This window comes from Xenopus laevis, chromosome 2L (genome assembly GCF_017654675.1).
Source record: "Xenopus laevis strain J_2021 chromosome 2L, Xenopus_laevis_v10.1, whole genome shotgun sequence".
NCBI classification, from domain to species: Eukaryota; Metazoa; Chordata; class Amphibia; order Anura; family Pipidae; genus Xenopus; species Xenopus laevis.
This window is the reverse complement of record NC_054373.1, coordinates 176,132,047-176,152,795: the sequence shown is the minus strand read 5'-3', so window position 1 is coordinate 176,152,795 and position 20,749 is coordinate 176,132,047. Positions and strand designations below refer to the sequence as shown.

The 20,749-nt window shown below is 38.9% G+C and overlaps 1 protein-coding gene across 7 annotated transcripts in view; it reads left to right on the top strand.

Annotated features, from left to right (window-relative positions):
• LOC108708756 (protocadherin Fat 3-like) overlaps window positions 1-20,749 on the top strand; it is a 406,168-nt gene that overhangs the window by 337,899 nt on the left and 47,520 nt on the right. For all 7 annotated transcript variants that reach the window (XM_041582699.1, XM_041582701.1, XM_041582700.1 and 4 more), the window contains 3 exons: window positions 7,131-7,327; window positions 7,577-7,730; window positions 10,770-11,003. In XM_041582699.1, the coding sequence (XP_041438633.1) occupies window positions 7,131-7,327; window positions 7,577-7,730; window positions 10,770-11,003 (585 nt within the window). The remainder of the gene's footprint in view (window positions 1-7,130; window positions 7,328-7,576; window positions 7,731-10,769; window positions 11,004-20,749) is intronic.

Genomic DNA, 20,749 nt, shown 5'->3' with positions numbered 1-20,749 from the left:
AGTTTCTTTTTTGGGTATATTATTGAGTTATGAGAATGTTATTCTGGCTGGTGGAACCTTCATACCAGGTTCTCTTAGTGCCCAGTCTAACACTGAAGGACTGCTATTACTTATTCACTAGGTCTATTGCTAGGTCTTAGTTTGATTTAGTGGCTTATTTGACAAGTTCCATGAAAAAGAATGCCACCACCTGAACACCAGTGATGCAGGGGGACTTTGTGATTTTCATCCCTAAATAAATGACTCTAAATAAGGCTTGGTTGGCTATAATTAATATTCAGACCAACGTAATGAAGCGTGAAATCAAGGTGTTATATCTGGTATTAAACATTCATTCATTTTCTAGAATTTAATTTTTTGCAATGAATAATTTTTATTTCTGCCCTGTCCTTTATACCAAGGTCAAGAATTCTGCCATCTTTAAGTTCTAATTAAGAGCCAGTGTGAGCTGAGAGGGGTAGGGGAAGGGCAATGATCACTTGACTGACAGCTGCATTGTCCTAAGCCTTCTAGCGAGGGGTGATGTTTAGCTCATTACATACAGTATCTCTGTAATAATAATGTTGCACCCTGTGACATGAAGCATGATCAGGAAGCCTTCTCTTCTTAATGTGGGGTTGAGGAAATGCTAATGAGATTGAATGTGACATTATTATACAGCGCTAAATGGATCAAGAACGTTTTTGCAGCGTTTACACCTTTTTTCCCTCATGATAAACAGGGAATTTGGGTGAGTTGTAGTTTAACAACAGCTTGAGGGCAGCTTATATTTAGGCTACGGGTTGGTCTAGACATAAGAATATTCTAACACTATCCCCACTATTAACTATCCCCTAGGAATGTGAATATTCTAATGTTCTATTGGCTATAGGTTAGTACAGTTTGGTGCATGTTCTCATTGAGTCTAGAAGGATCTAGCCATGTAATTACTCTAATGCTCTCATTGGCTACAGTATGTTTTGGAAGTGTGAATAAGCTAATATTCCCATTGGCTACATGTTTGCTTAGGCATGTGAATATTCTAGTGCACTAGAATAGCAGAAGTCCCTAGCCAGTGACTTGTAAGCAACATGTTGCTCACCAACCTCTTGGATGTGCTCCTAGTGGCCTTTAAAGCAGGTGCTTATTTTTAAATTCCTAGTTTGGGGGCAAGTTTTGGTTCCATAAAAAACAGATGCACTGCCCAACAACGCCTCCTGCCGGCTGTCAGTCCACATAGGTGTTACCAGTAGTCAATGACAGCCCTAATTTGGCACCTCCAGAAACTTTTTGCATACTTGTATTGCTCTCCAACTTTTTTTACATCCCTAGTCCCTAGCACTGTAATTGATCTAATATATTAAATGCCTAGAAGTTGATTTAGCCCTGGGAATGTCAATTTTCTGGAAGGCTATAGGTTGGTCTAACACTTTTCTTGGCTCCAGGTTAATCTAACCATATGGATGTTCTAGTGCTTTGATAGGCTTCAGTTTATTTTAGCAGTATCAGTATTCTAATGCAGTACAGATTGATCTAGCCCTGTGAAAGTTCTAATGCTCAGATCTGCTATAAAATAATTCAGCCATATTAACTTCTAGTGCACCAAGAAACTACACAATTTTCTAGACCTGTGATTAGATCTTCTCTTTAGCACCTGGTTGGTGTAGACTTTCACCATGGATTCTATCCCCGTTCACAGTAAAGTTACTTACAAGTTACATACAAATACATACAGCAAAAAAAGTAACTTATCCCTCATGCTTGTTGCCATTATTCTAACCAAGCTTGTGAACTGATGGCAATCCTAAATACAAGTGGTTAGGCTAAAGCAATGTAGGAAATGACATATATGTCAGTTGTTAGTCATAAAATCCATCCAGAAGCCAATTGTTGTGGAGAAAATATCTACCGATCTAATAAAAGTTTAGCAGCTGCAGATCAGAATATTCTGAGAATGAAACAAGCTGCTTCTGAACACCCATTGCATATTATTAGAATATCTTGAGTGGGGCATTTATTGATTTATCTCAGCATCCTCTTGGATCACATGTGGAGTTAAAATAACAAGTGTGTGTGGCTTTATGGGTATTTTCCTTTTCTTTATTTATTTTTTTTAGCAAGGACTTCGCTTTAAGACAGAAATATTCTATTTATATTATACATATCCTTTTAGGCCCATAACATCAAAGGTAAGGAAAATAGTTTTAAACATATAGAAATATTTTTTAATTTAGGAGCAGTCTACAAAAACAAGAAGAGAAGGATGAAGGGGCTGAACTAACACTAATTAATGTGATTGTCTACATAGGATTCAGATTGGGCGAGGGTCACAATGGCCCTGTGATGTTCTCCCTCTCCCTAAATACCAGTTGATGGTGAGAAAGGGTTGAGCTGAACTTGAACCCCTCTGACCTCATCTGACATCACTATAGAGAGCAGGTTGGTTACAGGTGTAGTTTGGGATGTTCCTAACAATCATATCACTACCACTGATGTTTTTGTAGAGATGTGGGGAGTTACATTCGCAGGGGTATTTGTCCCCAAAACAGTGCAAGAAAGCTTAGGCCAGTCCCACTACAGTTATGCCACACCCTGTGGGAATGGTTAGAAGAGTCTTATGACATACAGGCAGGATCAGGTGACTTCATCTAGAAAAAAGGGTAGTGCCAAAACGGAATATTTAATTTTCTTTAGTCCTCTGTGAATTCAATTTTAAATTATCTGAGCCATAACATTTTATCTGTGTCCCATAATGTCTGGGGATTCCAGGATTTGGAGGGTCAAAGATGAATGAATTATATAATTTTTCCCTATTAGACTGGGATCAAGGATTTCAAGGTCCCCAGATCATACACATAAAAATGTATATTGGTCAGTACCATGTTTCAGTGTTTTGGGATAGTCCTGAATTATGGACCCAATGGAGATGGTGGAATGTGATCAGAGATGGCCACCTTTTACTATTCAAATATTGGGTGCTATGCAGCTGCTGTGTTTGTTGTCTATAGTGGTCTGTAATAACTTCATTGAAAACCTACTTATCTTCTTATTTTTGTTAATTTAATACAATTAATACATTGCACTTTATTTAGTTTGCCTCCATCAAATAAACCCCATCCAACCAAATGTCATGCACAAATAGCTTGAGTCCACTTGTGACTTCAGTGTGTTCCATTCTTGGAATTCTCTTTTCCTTTCTTCTGAATAGATTCAATTGTTTTTGGCGAGTTGGAAAATGTTCCATCACTTAGCCGGATAATAATGCTAACGACACCGAAGTGGCGCATTAAATCATTTTTACATTACAAGGTTTACAAAAAAACATAATACTTGTGTGATACTTGATGCACTTGGTTTGTTTTTATGGTGATCACAAAGGAAAATGATGAGATGCTATTTGCACACCTGGATGGACAATCGGAGCTCTGCACCTATAAATGTTATTTAGTGTATGATTTTGTGGGTGGGGGGATAGAATTCCATGAGCTATTTAATCAAAACCACTGTGAGTTGCTCTAAGTATATTTTACAACTAAGCAGCATTCACCACCAACGGCTTTTAATTGGATTTTATTCTAACCCCCCAGGAAGTGCCGGCACTTTTGCTGCTGACTTGAGCAGACTACTTGAAATTATTGAAGTATTGTTAATCACGCTCTTTCAGCAAAGAACAAATTTTATGTTCTCCGGAGACGTAGCAAGTGGTTTGAAAAATGGCATCCGAGGTGAAGGGAAAAACACATTGCACTTTTCTCAGGTCACAGGCTTGCATCTGTCATGAGAATCTCAAGGCCGCCAGTATAGCGAGGGTGGATTATAACGGCCATAAAACCAGACAGAAATAAACATTTCTGAAAAGCCAATTTAACATACTTTACCCCCAGTTTGGAATTACACTTTTATAGCATTTTGCTAAATATTTGGCGTCCCCTAGTTCATAGTGTTGTCTCCTTCGGGAGACAACACAATATTTTTTTATAAAAATGCTTTACATGCTTCTCTTAATCAGCTGGCTATTGCTAAGTTGTTTCAGTAGTGTACAAAGTGACATTTATGATGTAAATTGTTGTTTTTACCCATAGTGCAACATTTATCCCCATAATTTCATAGTAATTATGGCTGGACTTCAAGTTGTGTCTATTGCAGTTGTGTCAGATTTGTTGATATGGTGCTTGTTGTTTAATGCAAATCAGGTGACAGTTGCATTTAGTACTGTCAGAGCAATGGTTGAATCACTTCTAAAGTCCACACTCAACATGGTGTTGGTCAGTGTCAGACTGGGATGCCAGGGGCCCTCCAGAAAACCTTAGATTATGGGCCCACACTCCAAACTATATTTCATCTTCATCTCCTTCCTCAACCTCTTTATTCTCCAAGCCTTTTTTCTTTGTATACTATAATCTATTATTCTATCTATTTAGCCTCTTTGTTCCCATAAAGAAATTGGTAATGACCACTGACACCTGGGCCCACCAGGATTTTTCCTGGTATCCCAGTGGGCCAGTCAGACACTGGTGTTGGTATCTGCTCAGTGAGTGCTGTGGAAACCATGGAGGAGCTACTGCCAAGTCCAAGGTGGTGGTAGCTCCTGGTTTTCCCAGAATCACAATTCATCTGAAGAGGCTGGATAGATTAATTGGCAACCAAGTGCAGGAGCATGCAAATACTTTTTTACATCATTATGAGCATTGAGTCCATTTTTGGGCTCCACAATTGCAAATAAGTTCACAAACGAGCCCTGTATTTTGGATGGATTCGAGCCCTGTATTCTGTTATAATGGGGCCAATACAATACAAAAGGAGCAGTTAAAATGTGCAAGGCTTATGTATGGTCACCCTGTGCTTTTGTGGCTTTCCTCTGGGTACATACAGGCAGCTTAATTGCCTCCTAATGAAACTGACACTTGTGTGTGTGTGTATTGTGTGAATGTCACAAGGACCTTGACCTTGGCCTGTAAGCTTTACTGGTGAAGGGACTGATGTGAATGATAAGCACTAAATTTAACATTCTGGCTCTATATAAATAATTCATAGCGCTAATTTTAAATAAATGCCCTGACCCTCAGCAAGGTTCTTGGTGGAACTTCTGGCCAATGTGCCCTGTTGGTTGTTCTGTAACTGTCAGTTTTATGACATTGCAGAAGAAGATGTTCCATCCAACGCATGCTTGCTCAGGAGCAGGATTATCAGCACTGTCATATTTTTAATACTAATCATCCATCCAAATCTTCTTCTCCACATCCCACTGCCTTGAAAAATTGTCATAAGAGAGGCCTCCTCCATTATAGTTACGACCGTCTCTCTTCTCGACATGGCGTTCCCCTAGCCAGTGAACTTAAAAATCATGTCCCTTCTCCAAGAAGGATTTGTCTCCGTGTAATTTAATGATGTGGAAAAGTGTTATTGCCACTCTCAATGTCAGTGTTCCGGCTTAATAAAAGGTTGTTCTGCTTCATCTCTTCCACTTCTTAGCAGCCTTCAGTCAGATGAATTCCATCTAATTACTGTGCTTTCCTTACAGCTGCTCCTTAAATGACCCCTCGTTAGGGCTATTTAATACTTCAGTGTCTTTCCGTGTCATCTCAACTTTTTAAACATTTTCCCCCTGCCAGACTAGTAATTAAGCAAACGGCATGGCTGTATGATAAAACTTTCATTAAATAATTCCTCACCAGGATCGCCTGCCTCGCTTTGGAAGCATAATCAACAGCTAATGAAATATTCTATGTAGCAAGTACTGTGGCAAAGTGCATCCTCTCTTGAGACTCAACTTTTAGCAGTGATTATATTAAAACAGACTGTTTGATTGTTCTCTGCTTGAGTCCAGTTTTTATCTGGAGATAAATGGGAAGAGTTCCAGAAAGTCTTCATGGAGATGTGTGCCTCAGAATTAACTTCTTCCTCGGCATGTTTTAGGTCTTGGTAATATAAATCTGTGCATAGATAGCTGATGGTGAAACACGGTGCAAGCACTTGTTCATTTCAGCTATGTGTAGCTTTTTTTGAGACCATGACCACCCATAGGATGAGGCCTACTGGAAAGAGACAGAGCAATGGAGAGATGTGTGTAATGAAGGGAAGGGATAGGCAGAATACCATATGTTTCCAAGTTTTTGGGAAAGTATTTGAAGTTTTAAATCAAGGTCTTTCAAAAGCCACTGCCACTTATTCAAGTATATACTCAGCCTCCACAGTTTTATGGAGTAGCTTAAGGATCATGGACAATCAAATGGATAAACATTACTAGGGGTCACTTTGCATCAACAGAAGTTGATCATGGAGCCTTAACTTTAATAACTATATCCAGTTTCGTGGATATTTTTTATCATTATGGGGCAGATTTATTAAGGGTCGAATTGAAGATTTCGAAATCAAATCAAATTTTTGTTATGGTCAAAACTGTCAAATTCAAGAGATAGGAGAGATACTGAGCTATAAATAATACATATCAATTAACCACTGCCTCTAAATTAAAACAATACAGGTATATTCAACATTTAAAATGAACTTGGGAACTACAGTGCACCTGCACACTCATTCCTTGCACAGTATTTACTATACATGTGTTTTTTCCCTTGTGCCCAGGTGTACTGCACTCTACTCTTTATGCCCAACTTGTTTATTGCATTCTAATCCTTGTGTCCAAGTCTACTCTACTCTACTCCTTGTGTCCAAGTCGACTCTACTCTTTGTGTCCAAGTCTACTCTACTCCTTGTGTCCAAGTCTACTCTATTCTACTCCTTGTGTCCAAGTCAACTCTACTCTACTCTACTCCATGTGTCCAAGTCTACTCTACTCCTTGTGTCCAAGTCTACTCGACTCTGCTCCTTGTGTCCAAGTCTACTCGACTCGACTCCTTGTGTCCAAGACTACTTCACTCTACTTCTTTTGTTCAAGTCTATTCTACTTTACTCTTTGTGTCCGAGTCTACTGTATTTTACTCTACTCCTGGTGTCCAAGTCTACTCTACCCCTTGTGTTTAAGACTACTCTACTCTACTCCTTGTGTCCAAGTCCACTCTACTCTACTCCTTGTGTCTGATGCACCATCATAGGAAAACACTAAAACAATGAAAGTTTTAATAGTAATTAGCATTGTACTGACTCAATATTTCCTCACACCTTACATAGTTCTTTTTTTTTTTTTACAGGAGGGAATCCGAAAGGGAAATTTGCCTTAGGGCTTATACAGAATGAATGGAAAGTATATGTGAAGAGGCCATTGGATCGGGAGGAACAAGATCTGTATCTTCTCAATATTACCGCAACTGACGGCCTTTACGTGTCTCAGATGACGGTTGAAGTGACGGTCATTGATGTGAATGATAACAGTCCAGTTTGTGAGCAGGTCTGTAACCAGAATATATTTGCTCCTACTAATGTTGCTTTAGTTTTCATTTGTGTAACCTTCTTAATTGGCCTTGACAGTCTTTGGGAGGCTCAAATGCTTATTGACTCTTGTTTACATAAATTGTGTCACCTTTATTGTAGCATTTGCTGCACAATATACTGTTCCCATAAATTTATGTGATGGGAGAACAAAGTTTGCTTCATCTGCATAATGCAAAATGTGACTCGTGTTTTGTCCTATTTACAGGTAGCAAACACAGCATCTTTTCCAGAAGACATCCCTCCTAATAAGATGATTATGAAGATTAGCGCTAGAGATGCCGATATTGGGACCAATGCAGAAATCCATTACTCTCTCCATGGGTCTGGCTCTGATCACTTTTACTTAGACTCTGAGACCGGTAAGTAAATACAACTCATTTTTGTGACTGTAGAAAATGGATGATTTTTATAAACAGTGTACTTGGATCATGCTGAGTTTATACTAGTTAATGATGTACTCATCTGGCTACAAACGTTTAAGGTCTTCAGGGTGTCTTCTTGGTTTTTTAGAAACCAACTTAAAATTTGGGGGGCTGTGATACAGATGGATGTCTGAATATTTCAGTGGCAACACATTTTGAAAGACCAGTTTGGATTATTTCAGTTGAGTAGCCCAATCATAGCTCTATCAGCTGGTAGTTTTAACAAACCATTTGAATATACCATATTCACAGAAAACCAGCCTCCTTATCTCTCCATGGTTCATACAACTTTTGAAGTTAATAGGGTGGTGCAACCACATCTAAACATACAGGAATGTCTGAAAATTTTCTAACTACAGGTATGGAACCTAATATCCAGAATGCTTGGGACCTGGGGCTTTCTGGATAATAAATCTTTCCGCAATTTGGATCTTCATTCCTAAAGTCTACTATAAAATCGTGTAAACGTTAAATAAACCCAATAGGCTGGTTTTGCTTCCAATAAGGATTAATTGTATCTTAACAAGTTACTGTTTTATTATTACAGAGAAAAAGGAAATCATTTATAAAAATCTGGATTATTTGATTATAATGGAGTCTATAGGAGACAGCCATTCCATAATTCGGAGCTTTCTGGATAATGGGTTTCTGGATAACGGATCCCACCCCATACCTGTACTAAAACTACTTTTCTCATGAATGCAAAATGGTTACCTATATAGTTGAATTTCTACCAATGCTCACCAATAGTTTGGTTTACTGGCAAAAATTGGGAATGCTGTTCATAACACGGTGCAATAAAGGTAACATATAAATGTAAATACATATACAAATACATTCATCTAAGGATGCACAGAATCTACTATTTTCTCTCCATTATTATGTGAATGGTTTGGCCGAATACTGAACCCTAATTTGCATATTTAAATTAGGGAAACAAGGGGGAAAGAGAGTTAAAAAAGAGTAAAAAATTTGCCTTCCTTGTTTGTGTGATGAAAAGTCATATGATTTTTTGGATTTGGTTCGACCAGGCTCTTGGATTCTGACGAATCCTGCTGAAAAAGACTAAATCCCAAACCGAATCCTGGCTTCAGTGCATCCCTACATTCACCAGATTAGTTTCAATGTAATGTTTTTCCTTCACTTCATAATAGTCCTTATCCTTTGAGTGTAAGTCATATACTGGTGGGATTCCAATTCGACCCGACTTGACAGTGTACTGTATTGTTCTGAACTTTATAAGATTAGGTTGTCTGGTATCCACAACCAGTGACTTGCGAGTAATATGTTGCTCACTAACCCCTGCTCCCTTTGAAATCAAAGCAGGTGCTTATTTTTGAATAAGCTTGGAGGCAAGTTTTGGTTGTATAAAAACTGGGGATGCACCGAATCCAGGATTCGGTGGGTGATTCGACCAGGATTCTTCCTTTTTAGCAGGATTCGCAGGCCCGGATTTGTGGAAAGGCCACCTAGGCCTAGGGTGGCAGGATTTTAGGGGGGCGGCATGCTGCCCAACCACACCCACATTGGTTGAAAAACACTGGGGATGCGCTGGAGATACAATCATTTTTTAAATTTCCCGTGCTCCAATCCCTATTGCTCCAGTCCAGATAATGAAAATTTGCATGAATAAAAGGGAGGGGACAGGGGTGACGAATGGCATTATGCCTAGGGGCGTCCACTATGTAAATCCGGCCCTGAGGATTCGGCCGAATCCTTCTGCATGGCTGAACCAAATCCTAATTTGCATATGCAGATCTCAAAACAAGGAAGTAACATTTTTCCCCCCTTCCCACCCCTAATTTGCATATGCAAAGTATGATTCAGTATTTGGCCGAATCTTTAACAAAGGATTCGGGGGTTTGGCCAAATCCAAAATAGTGGATTTGGTGCATCCCTAATAAAAACTAGGTTTACTGCCAAACAAAGCCTCCTGTAGGCTACCAAATAGCCAATCACAGCCTTTATTTGGCACCCTCAAGAACTTTCTTTATGCTTGTGTTGCTCTTTATACAATTGAATGTGTCTAACTAGTAAAAAAAAAGGTTGGGGAGGCCTACATCCTCCTTTCCAAACTACGCCACTGCTCCACCCCATTTTTCTAACCTGTTCAGAAAAAGCAGACTTGATGCTCCCTATCTTGGACCAGGAGCATGCAAAGTGTACCCCAGATACAGATGCTTGGGGCAAATACACAGAAGTGCAATGAGCGTATTTCGACGAATACAGGTATTGGATCCATTAGCCGTAAACTTGTTTTCCAGAAAGCTTCTGAAAGGAAGTCTTCCGTAGACTCCATTTTATCCAAATAATTAATTTTTTTTACAAATTACTACCTTTTTTCTGTGTAATAATAAAACAGTAGCTTGTACATGATCCCAACTAAGATATAATTCATCCATATTGGAAGCAAAACCAGCCTATTGGGTTTATTTAATGTTTATATGATTTTCTAGTAGACCCCTTTAATGATTTCATATTTATGAATGCTTCATGGCGATGTCCTATTGAGGTCTGTGTTGAATGCATTGGCTGGGCAAGTATTGTGCCTGCTGTTGATCATAAAGAAAAACCCGCATAGCAGGAATATTCTGTGCACACAATGAGCTGTATCCTACTACTTTATCTGTTTATTTAACAAATAGAAAAGCCCTGTTATTAAAATGGTATATTTTCTTTAGTCTGATCTGACAATTCACACCTTAGGTTCCAATACATTGCCTTTTTTTTACACTGCTTTTCTTTCATTGCAAATAGAATCCCACAGTCAGCGGGTTGTACCATTGAAAGGCCAGTCTCACAATGCCGACCTATCTGTTAGGTCTGTTCCTCAAAGCATTACATGGCAGGCTTTTTTTTTTCTTGTGCCGGAATTGTTCGGCTTCTGTGAATGTCTGAGCGTTTGTATTGTGTATAATACAAATGATTGTCCCACCGTCATTTCAAATAATGCCATTGTTTTTCAATCAATTACAGGTGAGTTAAAAACCTTGTTCCCGTTGGACAGAGAGGAAGTCCCGGTGTACAACCTTTATGCCCGGGCCACCGACGGGGGAGGACGATTCTGCCAATCGGAAATCCGTTTAATCCTGGAAGATGTTAACGATAACCCCCCAATGTTTTCGTCGGATCATTACAGCGCCAGCGTCTATGAGAACACAGTCACCAAAACTCTGCTCACGCGGGTACAGGCCAATGATCCAGATGTCGGTACGTAAACGACTCCTATAACAATTCAATATCAACGTTTTAGCAAGAGGAATGGGGTTGGTTGATAATGGCTCCAACTCCCAGATATTTGACATGTGAAAGGATTCTTAGGGATTGATCCCACTGAGAAAGTGCAACAATAATTGTGAGTAGGGATGGGCGAATTTTTTCGCCTCGTTTCGCCGAAAAAATGACGCCCATAGACTTGTATGGAGACGTGCGTCAAAAAAAAGACGCGCGACAAAATAATTTCGCCGCGCGACAATTCTTTTTTGACGCCCATAGACTTTAATGGGCGTCTGCGACATTTCGCCGGCGGCGAATTTTTGGCGAAGCGAAACGGGTCAAATTCGCCCATCCCTGATTGTGAGTCCTTTCCGAAAAAACAGTCAAGATTATCAAAAATATTTATTAGGACATAGTAAAAAATGGCCTAACGTGTTTCATGCCTGTAGGGGCACTTACTCATTGGCTCTACCGGCACAAAACGCGTTAGGCCGTTTTTTTACTTTGTCCTAATAAATATTTTTGTATTTTTGATAATCTTGACTGTTTTATGGAGGGACTCACAACTATTGTTGCACTTTTTGTTGACCTGTGGACTGGGGTGAACTGTGAGTATATCCCTCCCACAAACATTTTTTGCTTGTTAGCATATCTCTCATTGATAATTTTTGATTGTGGTAGTGCATATACTTTTTCCTGGCACCTGTTCTTTTGGTTTTATTGATCCCACTGACCCATCAGATTGGATAAATATTGATATGGATTGAATTGCTGCTTCCCTTAGTTTTGAATGTGCAATCGGATTCCCCATTTATTGTTAAAATATTGGGTGAAAGTCATAGGAAGCGGCACATGAGGGTGACATGGGTGTGCTCCTAATAACTTAAAGGGTGGTTCACCTTTAAGTTCACTTTTGGTATATTTTAGAATGGCCATTTCTGAGCAACTTTGCAATCGGCCTTCATTTTTATAGTTTTTGACTCTTTTGCCTTTTTTCTTCTTTTCTTCTTTTTCCAGCTTTCAAATTGGGGTCACTAAAAATTAATTGCTCTGTAAGGCTACACATTTAATATTTGTGCTACTTTGTATTACAGACCTTCCTATTCAGGTCCTCTCCTATTCATATTCCAGCCTCTTATTCAAATCAGTGTATGGTTGCTAGGGGAATTGAGATCCTACCAACCAGATGGCTGAAATTGGAGAGCGGCGGAATAAAAAGCGAAATAACACAAAAACCACAAATAATAAAAAATGAAAACCTAATGCAAATTGTCTCAGAATATCACTCTCTGCATCATACTAAAAGTTCATTTCAAGGTGAACAACCCCTTTAAGATCCATCTGGCACAAAATGAAGCACCTACAGGTATAGCACGCAGGTGTTATGTACAAGGCTGGATTAAACCATTTCAGCAAATATGAGCAGGCACTTAAAAATGCAATGTGGCCATGAGTTTAAATGTCCTGCAAAAGCCTTACGCATTTTGTACTGCATGAAACCCACATTTCTACTGGTGAGTTTAAATCTTTCCTACATCTATAGGGAGTTTTGTCCTTTCCTTTATGTACAGGGCTCCTTTGTGATGAGGGAAGGTGCAACCAATGAAGCAATAAATATGAAAACTTAGAATCCATATCTCTAGTTTCCTGTAGGAAAGAATTCAATATATTATAGTCAACTACAACATCTACGAATGTCACCCTGGATCATTTATGAAGCCTGGACAAATTTGCACCTAACATGGCAGTAAACCATGGCAACCAATCAAAACGTAACTTTCATTGTACTTGCAGCACGCTGATAAAAGCTGATCACTGATTGGTTGCTTTGGGTTACTGCCCAGGTGCACCTTTGCCTAGGATTTATAAATGAGCCCCTGCTGTCTAGGAATTAGGAAACCTAAATAGGTGCCTGTTTACTAAGGGTCACTATGATCTCCCTGAATACAGGGAAGTTAGAAGCTGGTTCCTGGACTCAAGTAGGACCCCAGAAAAAAGAGCTTAAATAAGTTTACAAGATATTGGCATCACAAATCTTTAATATCAATTTTTAGTAGAAGTATCTAACTCAAGGCTGAATATATTGTTTCAAAATAACAACGGATGATAACTTTATCTCGAAAATGGTATAAATCCAAGAATACGCATTAAACTGGAATCTATGCTTATAAGTCCTAACTGTCATATGGTTTGATATAAGGCAACTCTTGCACTGGAAATGTTTCGCCTGCCTATAAATCTGCCAGCAAAGCCGGTTTGAAGTTCTGCTTTGAATGAGAAGAGGATTTGTTCTATTGAAGCCGTATGTGTCGGGGGTTTATTTGTGGGATTTTGTGCATCTGGAGCCGCTTTGCAAGGTAGATGTATCAGTCTGAATCTCATGTAAAGTCATGTACGACAAGAGGGAGCCCTTTCACAAGCCTGACTCAGTATTGAGAAAATAAAGTTTACCTAGAAGATATAAGACATTGTAAAATATACAGAAAAATCTTTTTTAGAATGTAGGAAAAAGAAAAAAATATATATATATATAAATATTATATATATATATATATATATATATATATATATATATATATATATATATATATATATATATATTATATAAAAAATTTAACGAAATATATCCGGCATTCATCCAGGCTCTTGAAAATGCATAGGGGCAAATTTACTAACCTCCGAAAACTCGCCAGCGACTGCTTCGCTTACAGCGTGACACTTCGCCAGGCGTAGATTCGCCAGGACAACGCTAATTCACTAAAATCCAAAGTTGTGTCCAGGGCGCGAATGCTGGCAAAGTTGCGCTAGCGTTACTGCGCCAAGCAAAGTGAAATTGCGCTAGTGTTGGCTAATTTGCATACGGCGGGAAGTTAAAGTTGAATGGACGTATATGTTGCAGCAAATACATTACACTACACAAGCCTGGGAAGTTGTAATATTGCCCTACACATGAGCCCAGTGTATAGTTTATGTGCCATATGTTAGAAGCCGGTTCCCCCCAAAAAAATCTACGCTCTTTTTCAGCTTATCACCCTGAAAAAGAAAAAGTCACCAGCGTTTTTTGGGACTTCGCCTGGTCTGAGTTGGCAACGGCAAGTCTGGCGCAAGAGGTAACGTTCAGGTTAATCCGCATCTTAGTGAATTTGCGTAGTTACGTCCATTCACCAGAGCGAAAATTCGCCAAGCATTAGGGAGTACCGCTAGAGTCTATCTCCTTCGCGAGCGAAATTACGCCAGCGACCGTTAGTAAATCGGTGAAGTACCGAAATGACGTCGCATTTTCGCCCACTTTAGTCACTTCGCCCTTTAGTAAATTTGCCCCATAGGGTGGCCACCCAAAAATATCTGTCAATGAAGAACAAGTCCCCAGTAGCTTGCATTCAAGTAGAAAATGTGTAATGGAAGTACAAATAATGATGCAGTTTTTCTTTAAATTTGCTTCTTCAGAGGCGGATCTACAACTATCACTACCCAACAGTAGAGTAGAATGTTTAAAATGTCATATTGTCAAATTTATTTAAATGAGGAGCTGTGTATGTATATATTAGTATAATGCTGCTTTACATTGGCAAACATACCTAAGGACTAGATTGCTCAATGCTCTGATGGTTAGTCAATGTGTGGGTCCCTACAGCCATTTATGGGGGTTCAAGTATTCAGTTCATTTGTATTGGAGTTGTGTGTCCAAAATGGGATGCTGGTTGGGTGGTGGCCCCATCACTGCTTTTATGGGGTCAGCAACTGAAGGGGGTTTCATAACTCCTTCTGTTGTAGCCTCTGTTTAAATTTAAAGGGGGTATACTTAGGGCTCCGAAGTGTGCTATTAGGGTTCTACGTTCTAGGGTTACATTACAGGTGGTTATAGGAGTCATATGTAGTGATGGGCAAATAAATTTTCTGTCACAAATTCGAGGCAAATTTCTGCATTTCGCTGCCACCCGTGAAAATTCGCCAGTGTCAAAAATTTTTGGACGCGCATCCTAAAGGTCACTCGTGTCAAAATCGGCGCGCCTCAACACTATTCAGACGGCCATTGACTTTAATGCCAGCGTCAAAATCGACGCAAGCGACTTTTCAGACGCGCATCCAAAATCGAACACGGGTGTCAATTTTGGTTTTCACATTTTTTTTGCCGTTTCACACATTTTTCTTGAAATTCGCACATTTTTTGGCAAATTGAAATGGGAGACCAGAGGTCGACATTATCGAGAAGTTCAATGGGCCCTCTAAAGATCATAGCTATATATATATTTTTTAAAACCTAGGTAGATCAAGCCACTATACAAGAAAAGAATATCTAGATGCCTACAATTCTGCCATATTCTTCAAACCTTTATTATAGTTCCAGTTTCACTATGGTTTTCCATGAGAGCATTGAAAGATCTCCTTTTTTTCTTGGCCACCTCTGCTTGAACTCCTCATGCTGGCAGTTTAATCAAAAGAAGCCGGCGTCATCAAGATCCGCTCCTACTGATGCCATTGCACTGACATTTCTGAAGACTTTCCCAGGTTTTCTGACAAGTCGCTTTTCTTACAAAAGCGACACTTTCTTCAAAGGAATTCTGCCGGATTTGACATAAGTTTAAAATATTGTTAAAAGCCTAAGGAGAAAAAGAATCTCAGTGGAAACGGCTGAAACAGATAAGAGATTCTTTATCTAACATAAAATGCCCATTTATTTATTGTGTTGAAGGGGTGAGAAGGTCAATACAAAACCCAAAAAAAGACGGTTTTAATACCTTGTACATTTTAATATCAGTTCTGTAAAGGGGATCTGTCTAGTTATTAAATATTCACATTCCAATACTTAACACATCATTACCAGGTAATAATATTACAGATCAGAAGTAAATTGGCCGCTAAGTCTTTGTTTTTATTCCCTGATGTAGTCGAATAAATTTGTCAGGCATGGATTCGCAAGGAATTTCCACGGTTCGCCGCCAGCGAATAAATTCACGAAACTGCAGCGAAAATGAATTCAAATAATTCGCCAGCAAAAAATCCACGCGTCAGAATAGTCACACGCATAAAAATTGTTGTGTCAAAATTATTTGGACGACCGTTGACTTCAATGTGTTTTGCCATTTTTTTGGCGAAGCAAACAACACAGATTCGCCCATCACTCTGATGTTCTAGCCATGTCATGGTTTCCTTCCACCAAATCATGGATTTGGTTTGGGATTTGTCTGAATTTAAGACATTTTTAGAAGGGTTTGCCAAATCCAAGAGCCTGGCCAAACTCAATCCTAACCTTATAATTTGCATTGCGAAGGCTGCGGCTTTTTTGCTCATGTGCTAACAATTTCCTTTTGGCGTGAGGGTTTGGATTCTGTGTGCTATTTGGTTGAATCCATACCAAAGTATTCAAGGATTTGGCCGAACCCAGAAAAGAAGGGTTTGGTGCATCCCTAGTCCTGATTGGCTACAAGCTAATAAAGCAATGTCAATGTTCTACTGAAAAATTCTATTGATTTCATTTGCTTCAAGTTGCTGCCATGTTAGTACTCTAATTCTTATAAATATATATACTAAAGTTTTGATTGGCTACAAATTGGTCTATTCATAAGAATATTTTAAAGCTCTGATTGGAAGTTTTTCTAGCTTTATGAATGTTTCAGTGCTCTGATTGGCTACAACTTCCAAGAATGTTAAAATTCTAATGTTCTAATGGTCTAGCCATGTACATTGGTCTAGTCATGTGATTTTTCTTATGATGCAATTGGCTACTGGTCGGTCTAACCATGTGAATATGCTAATGAGCCAATTGCCTACAGGCTGAACCCATTACAAAGCTAGTTATACACAGACAAAAAAAAAATATAATAGGTATTCATGCTAATAAAATATAGGGAATATGACTAAAAAGATCAACGACCCCAATGCCATTGAGAATACTTGGGTACCAATAAACTCTTGCACACTAAGGGGGTTATTTATCAAAGGTCAAATATTTTTTCATACTTCGAAAAAACGTACTGTAAATAGAAAAAAAATAAATTCAGCGAGTTTGGCGGTTAACAACCCAATTAATTCATTGAGTTTTCGACAGGAAAAACCTTGAATTGCTCAACTTGATAACGTTTTTGGGCAAAACCCCCTGAAAAAAACTCGAACATCATGAAGGCTATTAATATCTTCAAATGGTTCAAGAGACCTCTACCATTGACTTCTACATGACCTTGACAGGTTTCTGATGGTATATTTTTTCAAGCTATTTCCAGGGTTGGAATATAATAAATCTCAAATTTTTTGTGGAAAGCACAACCCGAACCTTAATAAATAACCCTCTTAAACTGACAAATTTTGAGTAAATTAACAGAATTCCCATATCTACTGTGGCAAAATAGAATGGTAGCTCTCATTTATAAGAACAAAAAGTTGCTCTTGAGGCTCTCCTGCCAATTATTTTGCCAATATGTTTTACTGGACTTATCTAAATACATCAGTAGTGATGGACGAATAAATTCGCCAGACACGAATTTGCGGTGAATTTCTGCGTTTCGCTGCAAGCGAATGAATTCGCCAGCATAAAAAAAAAATTGTCGCGCCTAAAAATTATTTGGACACATTTGGACCAAATAGTAGCGGGTATAAAAATGGTCACTCGCGTCAAAATAGATATGCGTCAAAATTATTTTGACGCCCATTGACTTCAATGCGTTTCGTGAATTTCACGAAACGCCACAGATTTGCCCATCACTATACATCAGTTGATGTATCCTTTATCCATATATTTGGCAAGTGGTAGAAACCCACAAGCATCAGTTTCCATCTCTATGTACATTTTTCTAGCAGAATTTAGAGCCAAAGATCTCAAGAATTGAGTTTTATTGCTCTCATGCTACAATGTCGATTTTTATTGGTGGCATTCTGCAAACCAATCAGAATACACGATCATGCTTATCCGACGGCTTCGGCATCCGCTGCCTAAATGATGAAGGGGACTTTATTATCCCTTAGACTTCTGGTCCATTCTAAAATTGTTTTATTGATCGGAATGACAGGTTTCTTCAGCAATAGTCAGTTAGTCGTGAAGCGAGCAAATATTTCATCGATCAACAAAACTCTTCTGACAGACGTTCCCCATGAAAATAAACGTTCCGCGCATAACCGTTTGTCTTTAGCGGTGAACAATGAATAGAGATGTAAGCAGATATAGAGCCGACATTGCATTGCTTTATAAATTACCTTCTTCAAGGTTCAGGCCTGACATTGCTTGATATTCCATCAATAATTTTATAACCAGCGTGTAACTGCTGCATCTAAATCTCATCATGTGATTGATGTCAGTTAAGAAATATTATCCATCAGTCTAGACCTTAACTCTTCTTCACAGTGTTACTTTTACTGAACATTATAAACCAAAAAGGTTTAATTTCTATATGTTTAGCTAAACTACATCTCCCATCAGACTGTCAATAAGCCTGTTGGATGCTTTTGGGGACATCACAAGATTTGGGGTTCTATAAGTTGAGTTTTAGATGCCCCCATCTTTACCATCATCACTGAAGGCAAAAAATACTGAAGCCATAGATGTCTATCTTGTGGCTGATTTCAACCATTCCACTTTTTTAAGCACGAACCAGTTTTTTTGCATAGACAAATAACATCCATTCAGTCCTGTCTTTGGCAAAATTTGGCAGTGTTGGGATGCACCGAATCCACTATGAAAAATCCTTCATGAAAGTTTCGGCTGAATACCGGACCAAATCTGCATGCTAATTTGCATATGCAAATTAGGGACAGGAAGGGAAAAGTTTAAAAAACATTTTTTACTTCCTTGTTTTGTGACAAAAAGTCATGTTATTTCTCTTCCTGCCCCTAATTTGCATATGCAAATACAAGGATTCTGCCAAATCATGCTGAAAAAGGCAGAATCCTGGCCAAACCCCAAACCAAATCTTGGATTTGGTGTGTCCTTAATGTTATGATTGTTTTCTGCAGTTTTACATTTTTTTCAGCAAAGCAAAATGGGGCAGTTCTGCTCATCACTAAAAAAGTCAGGGGTAATTTTGACACATAGTCCTATGGTCCTAGTGGATCGCGGATTATCAGTCCTGAAATTTTTAATCAAAATTTGTTGGCCAAAAGGAAGAGACATTGGTTCACTTTACTTCCTGCTATTTCAGTCCTGCACTGGGTTGGGTAATCGCAGAATTCCAGCAAACTGGTCTGGTTTCTGGCATAAAGTCCCCGATTTCCTGACTGTGTGGGATTAATTCCTCCCAATTTTTTCCCTTGTCCTGCTGAATCACTTCTGGTTTTGTGGGCCCCAAGTCGGAAGGTAAGTTAAGTCTTTGTGGTCCGGGTTCGGGGAGTGGTTCTTGGTAGTGGGGATGTATTGGGTGTGGGGAGCGATTTTGGTTACATGTCAGAGGGTCCAAATCGTGATGGCTCACAGGGCTCTAGCTTTGGTGGAACAATATAAAAGTGGCCACACACCTGTATGAAATTCCTTTGCTTGGCCACCGTGTCAATCTGTCAGGAACCACATGGGTTGTCCTATGTATCGTCATGAGTAGTTATGGGCGAATCTGACCCTTTTCACTTGCTGAAAAATAAGGGTTCCATGAGTCACCTGTATTTAATCCTCATGTAGGAGAAGAAATGTGCTTGGTTGAAGAATAATGGAGTACAGTGGGCCAAGAATCTGGTTTGGTTCCCAGGGGGCAGACTTGTTTCTAAAAGTGAAACACACATATCTGAGGTTTCAATACTGAGGGGGCGCTATAGATCAGCCAAAAACACCAGTCTTGTGTAGTCCCATTTCAAAAACGAGTCCCTTTAATACCAGATGTGAGAACTCAATTGTATTCAATTAAAAAAATCCCAGTAGAACTGGCCACTATCTCTTCATCACTGGGTGCTGCCTCTCCTAAGAACCGGATGTCATGTCTATAAAAACAAAGCAAAAGAAGGGAGCTCTCCCTTGTGTAATCTCATTTTGTAATTATTCTTTATTAAAAATGTTTGCACTTACAATGTTGTAGGCATCATCAGCTCATTGATAGCCAATAAAGAAGGATTAAAACCCAACATCTAAAATATGACTTCTTCGGGGTATAGAAGAAACAAGCATTTTGCTTTCCAAGAAATAGCAATACAAGCGCTCAAATAAGGAGGACCATAAACTATACAGAAGCATATATATATATATATATATTTCTTAATTGTATGTATTAGCATTTTAGCCTGCTAACGCCAGTATTTATTATCCTATCTACTAGCCATAAAAGGTTGAATTTCCCATAGCTCGGGTCAAATAAAGGGAGATGAGTTTTTGTTATTTTTAAGCAGTGACAAAAAACATCTGCTCTGGGAATAAAAGCTCCATGAAAATATTAATCTTAAATCGTCTCTAAAAAAGCAGGTTTTTTTTGGTTCACAGTTCGCACTCACGTTCATCAGATAATTGTAGATTTTATGCACCTACGCCGGAGAAGCTAAGGAATGTCTCACCTTGCAAAGCCACAAAATGCAATTTACTAAAATTATAACACCAAATAAATTATCAGATGGAGCCGGTATGTGATGTTGTTATAGTTTTCAGCTTTAATTAGCACCGAAACAGCTAAGTCAGTGGGAGAGGCACGCACGCATGAGCCGCCTTCCCTTCACATCTCATTAGTTTAGGCTGCCTTAGCATGCGCATCTACATTACAAAGCACCGGGGTATTGAGCAAATAAATTCTTTGCTAAATCTGCCAGGAAATTCTTATCAGAGAGACAAAATGTGTGTC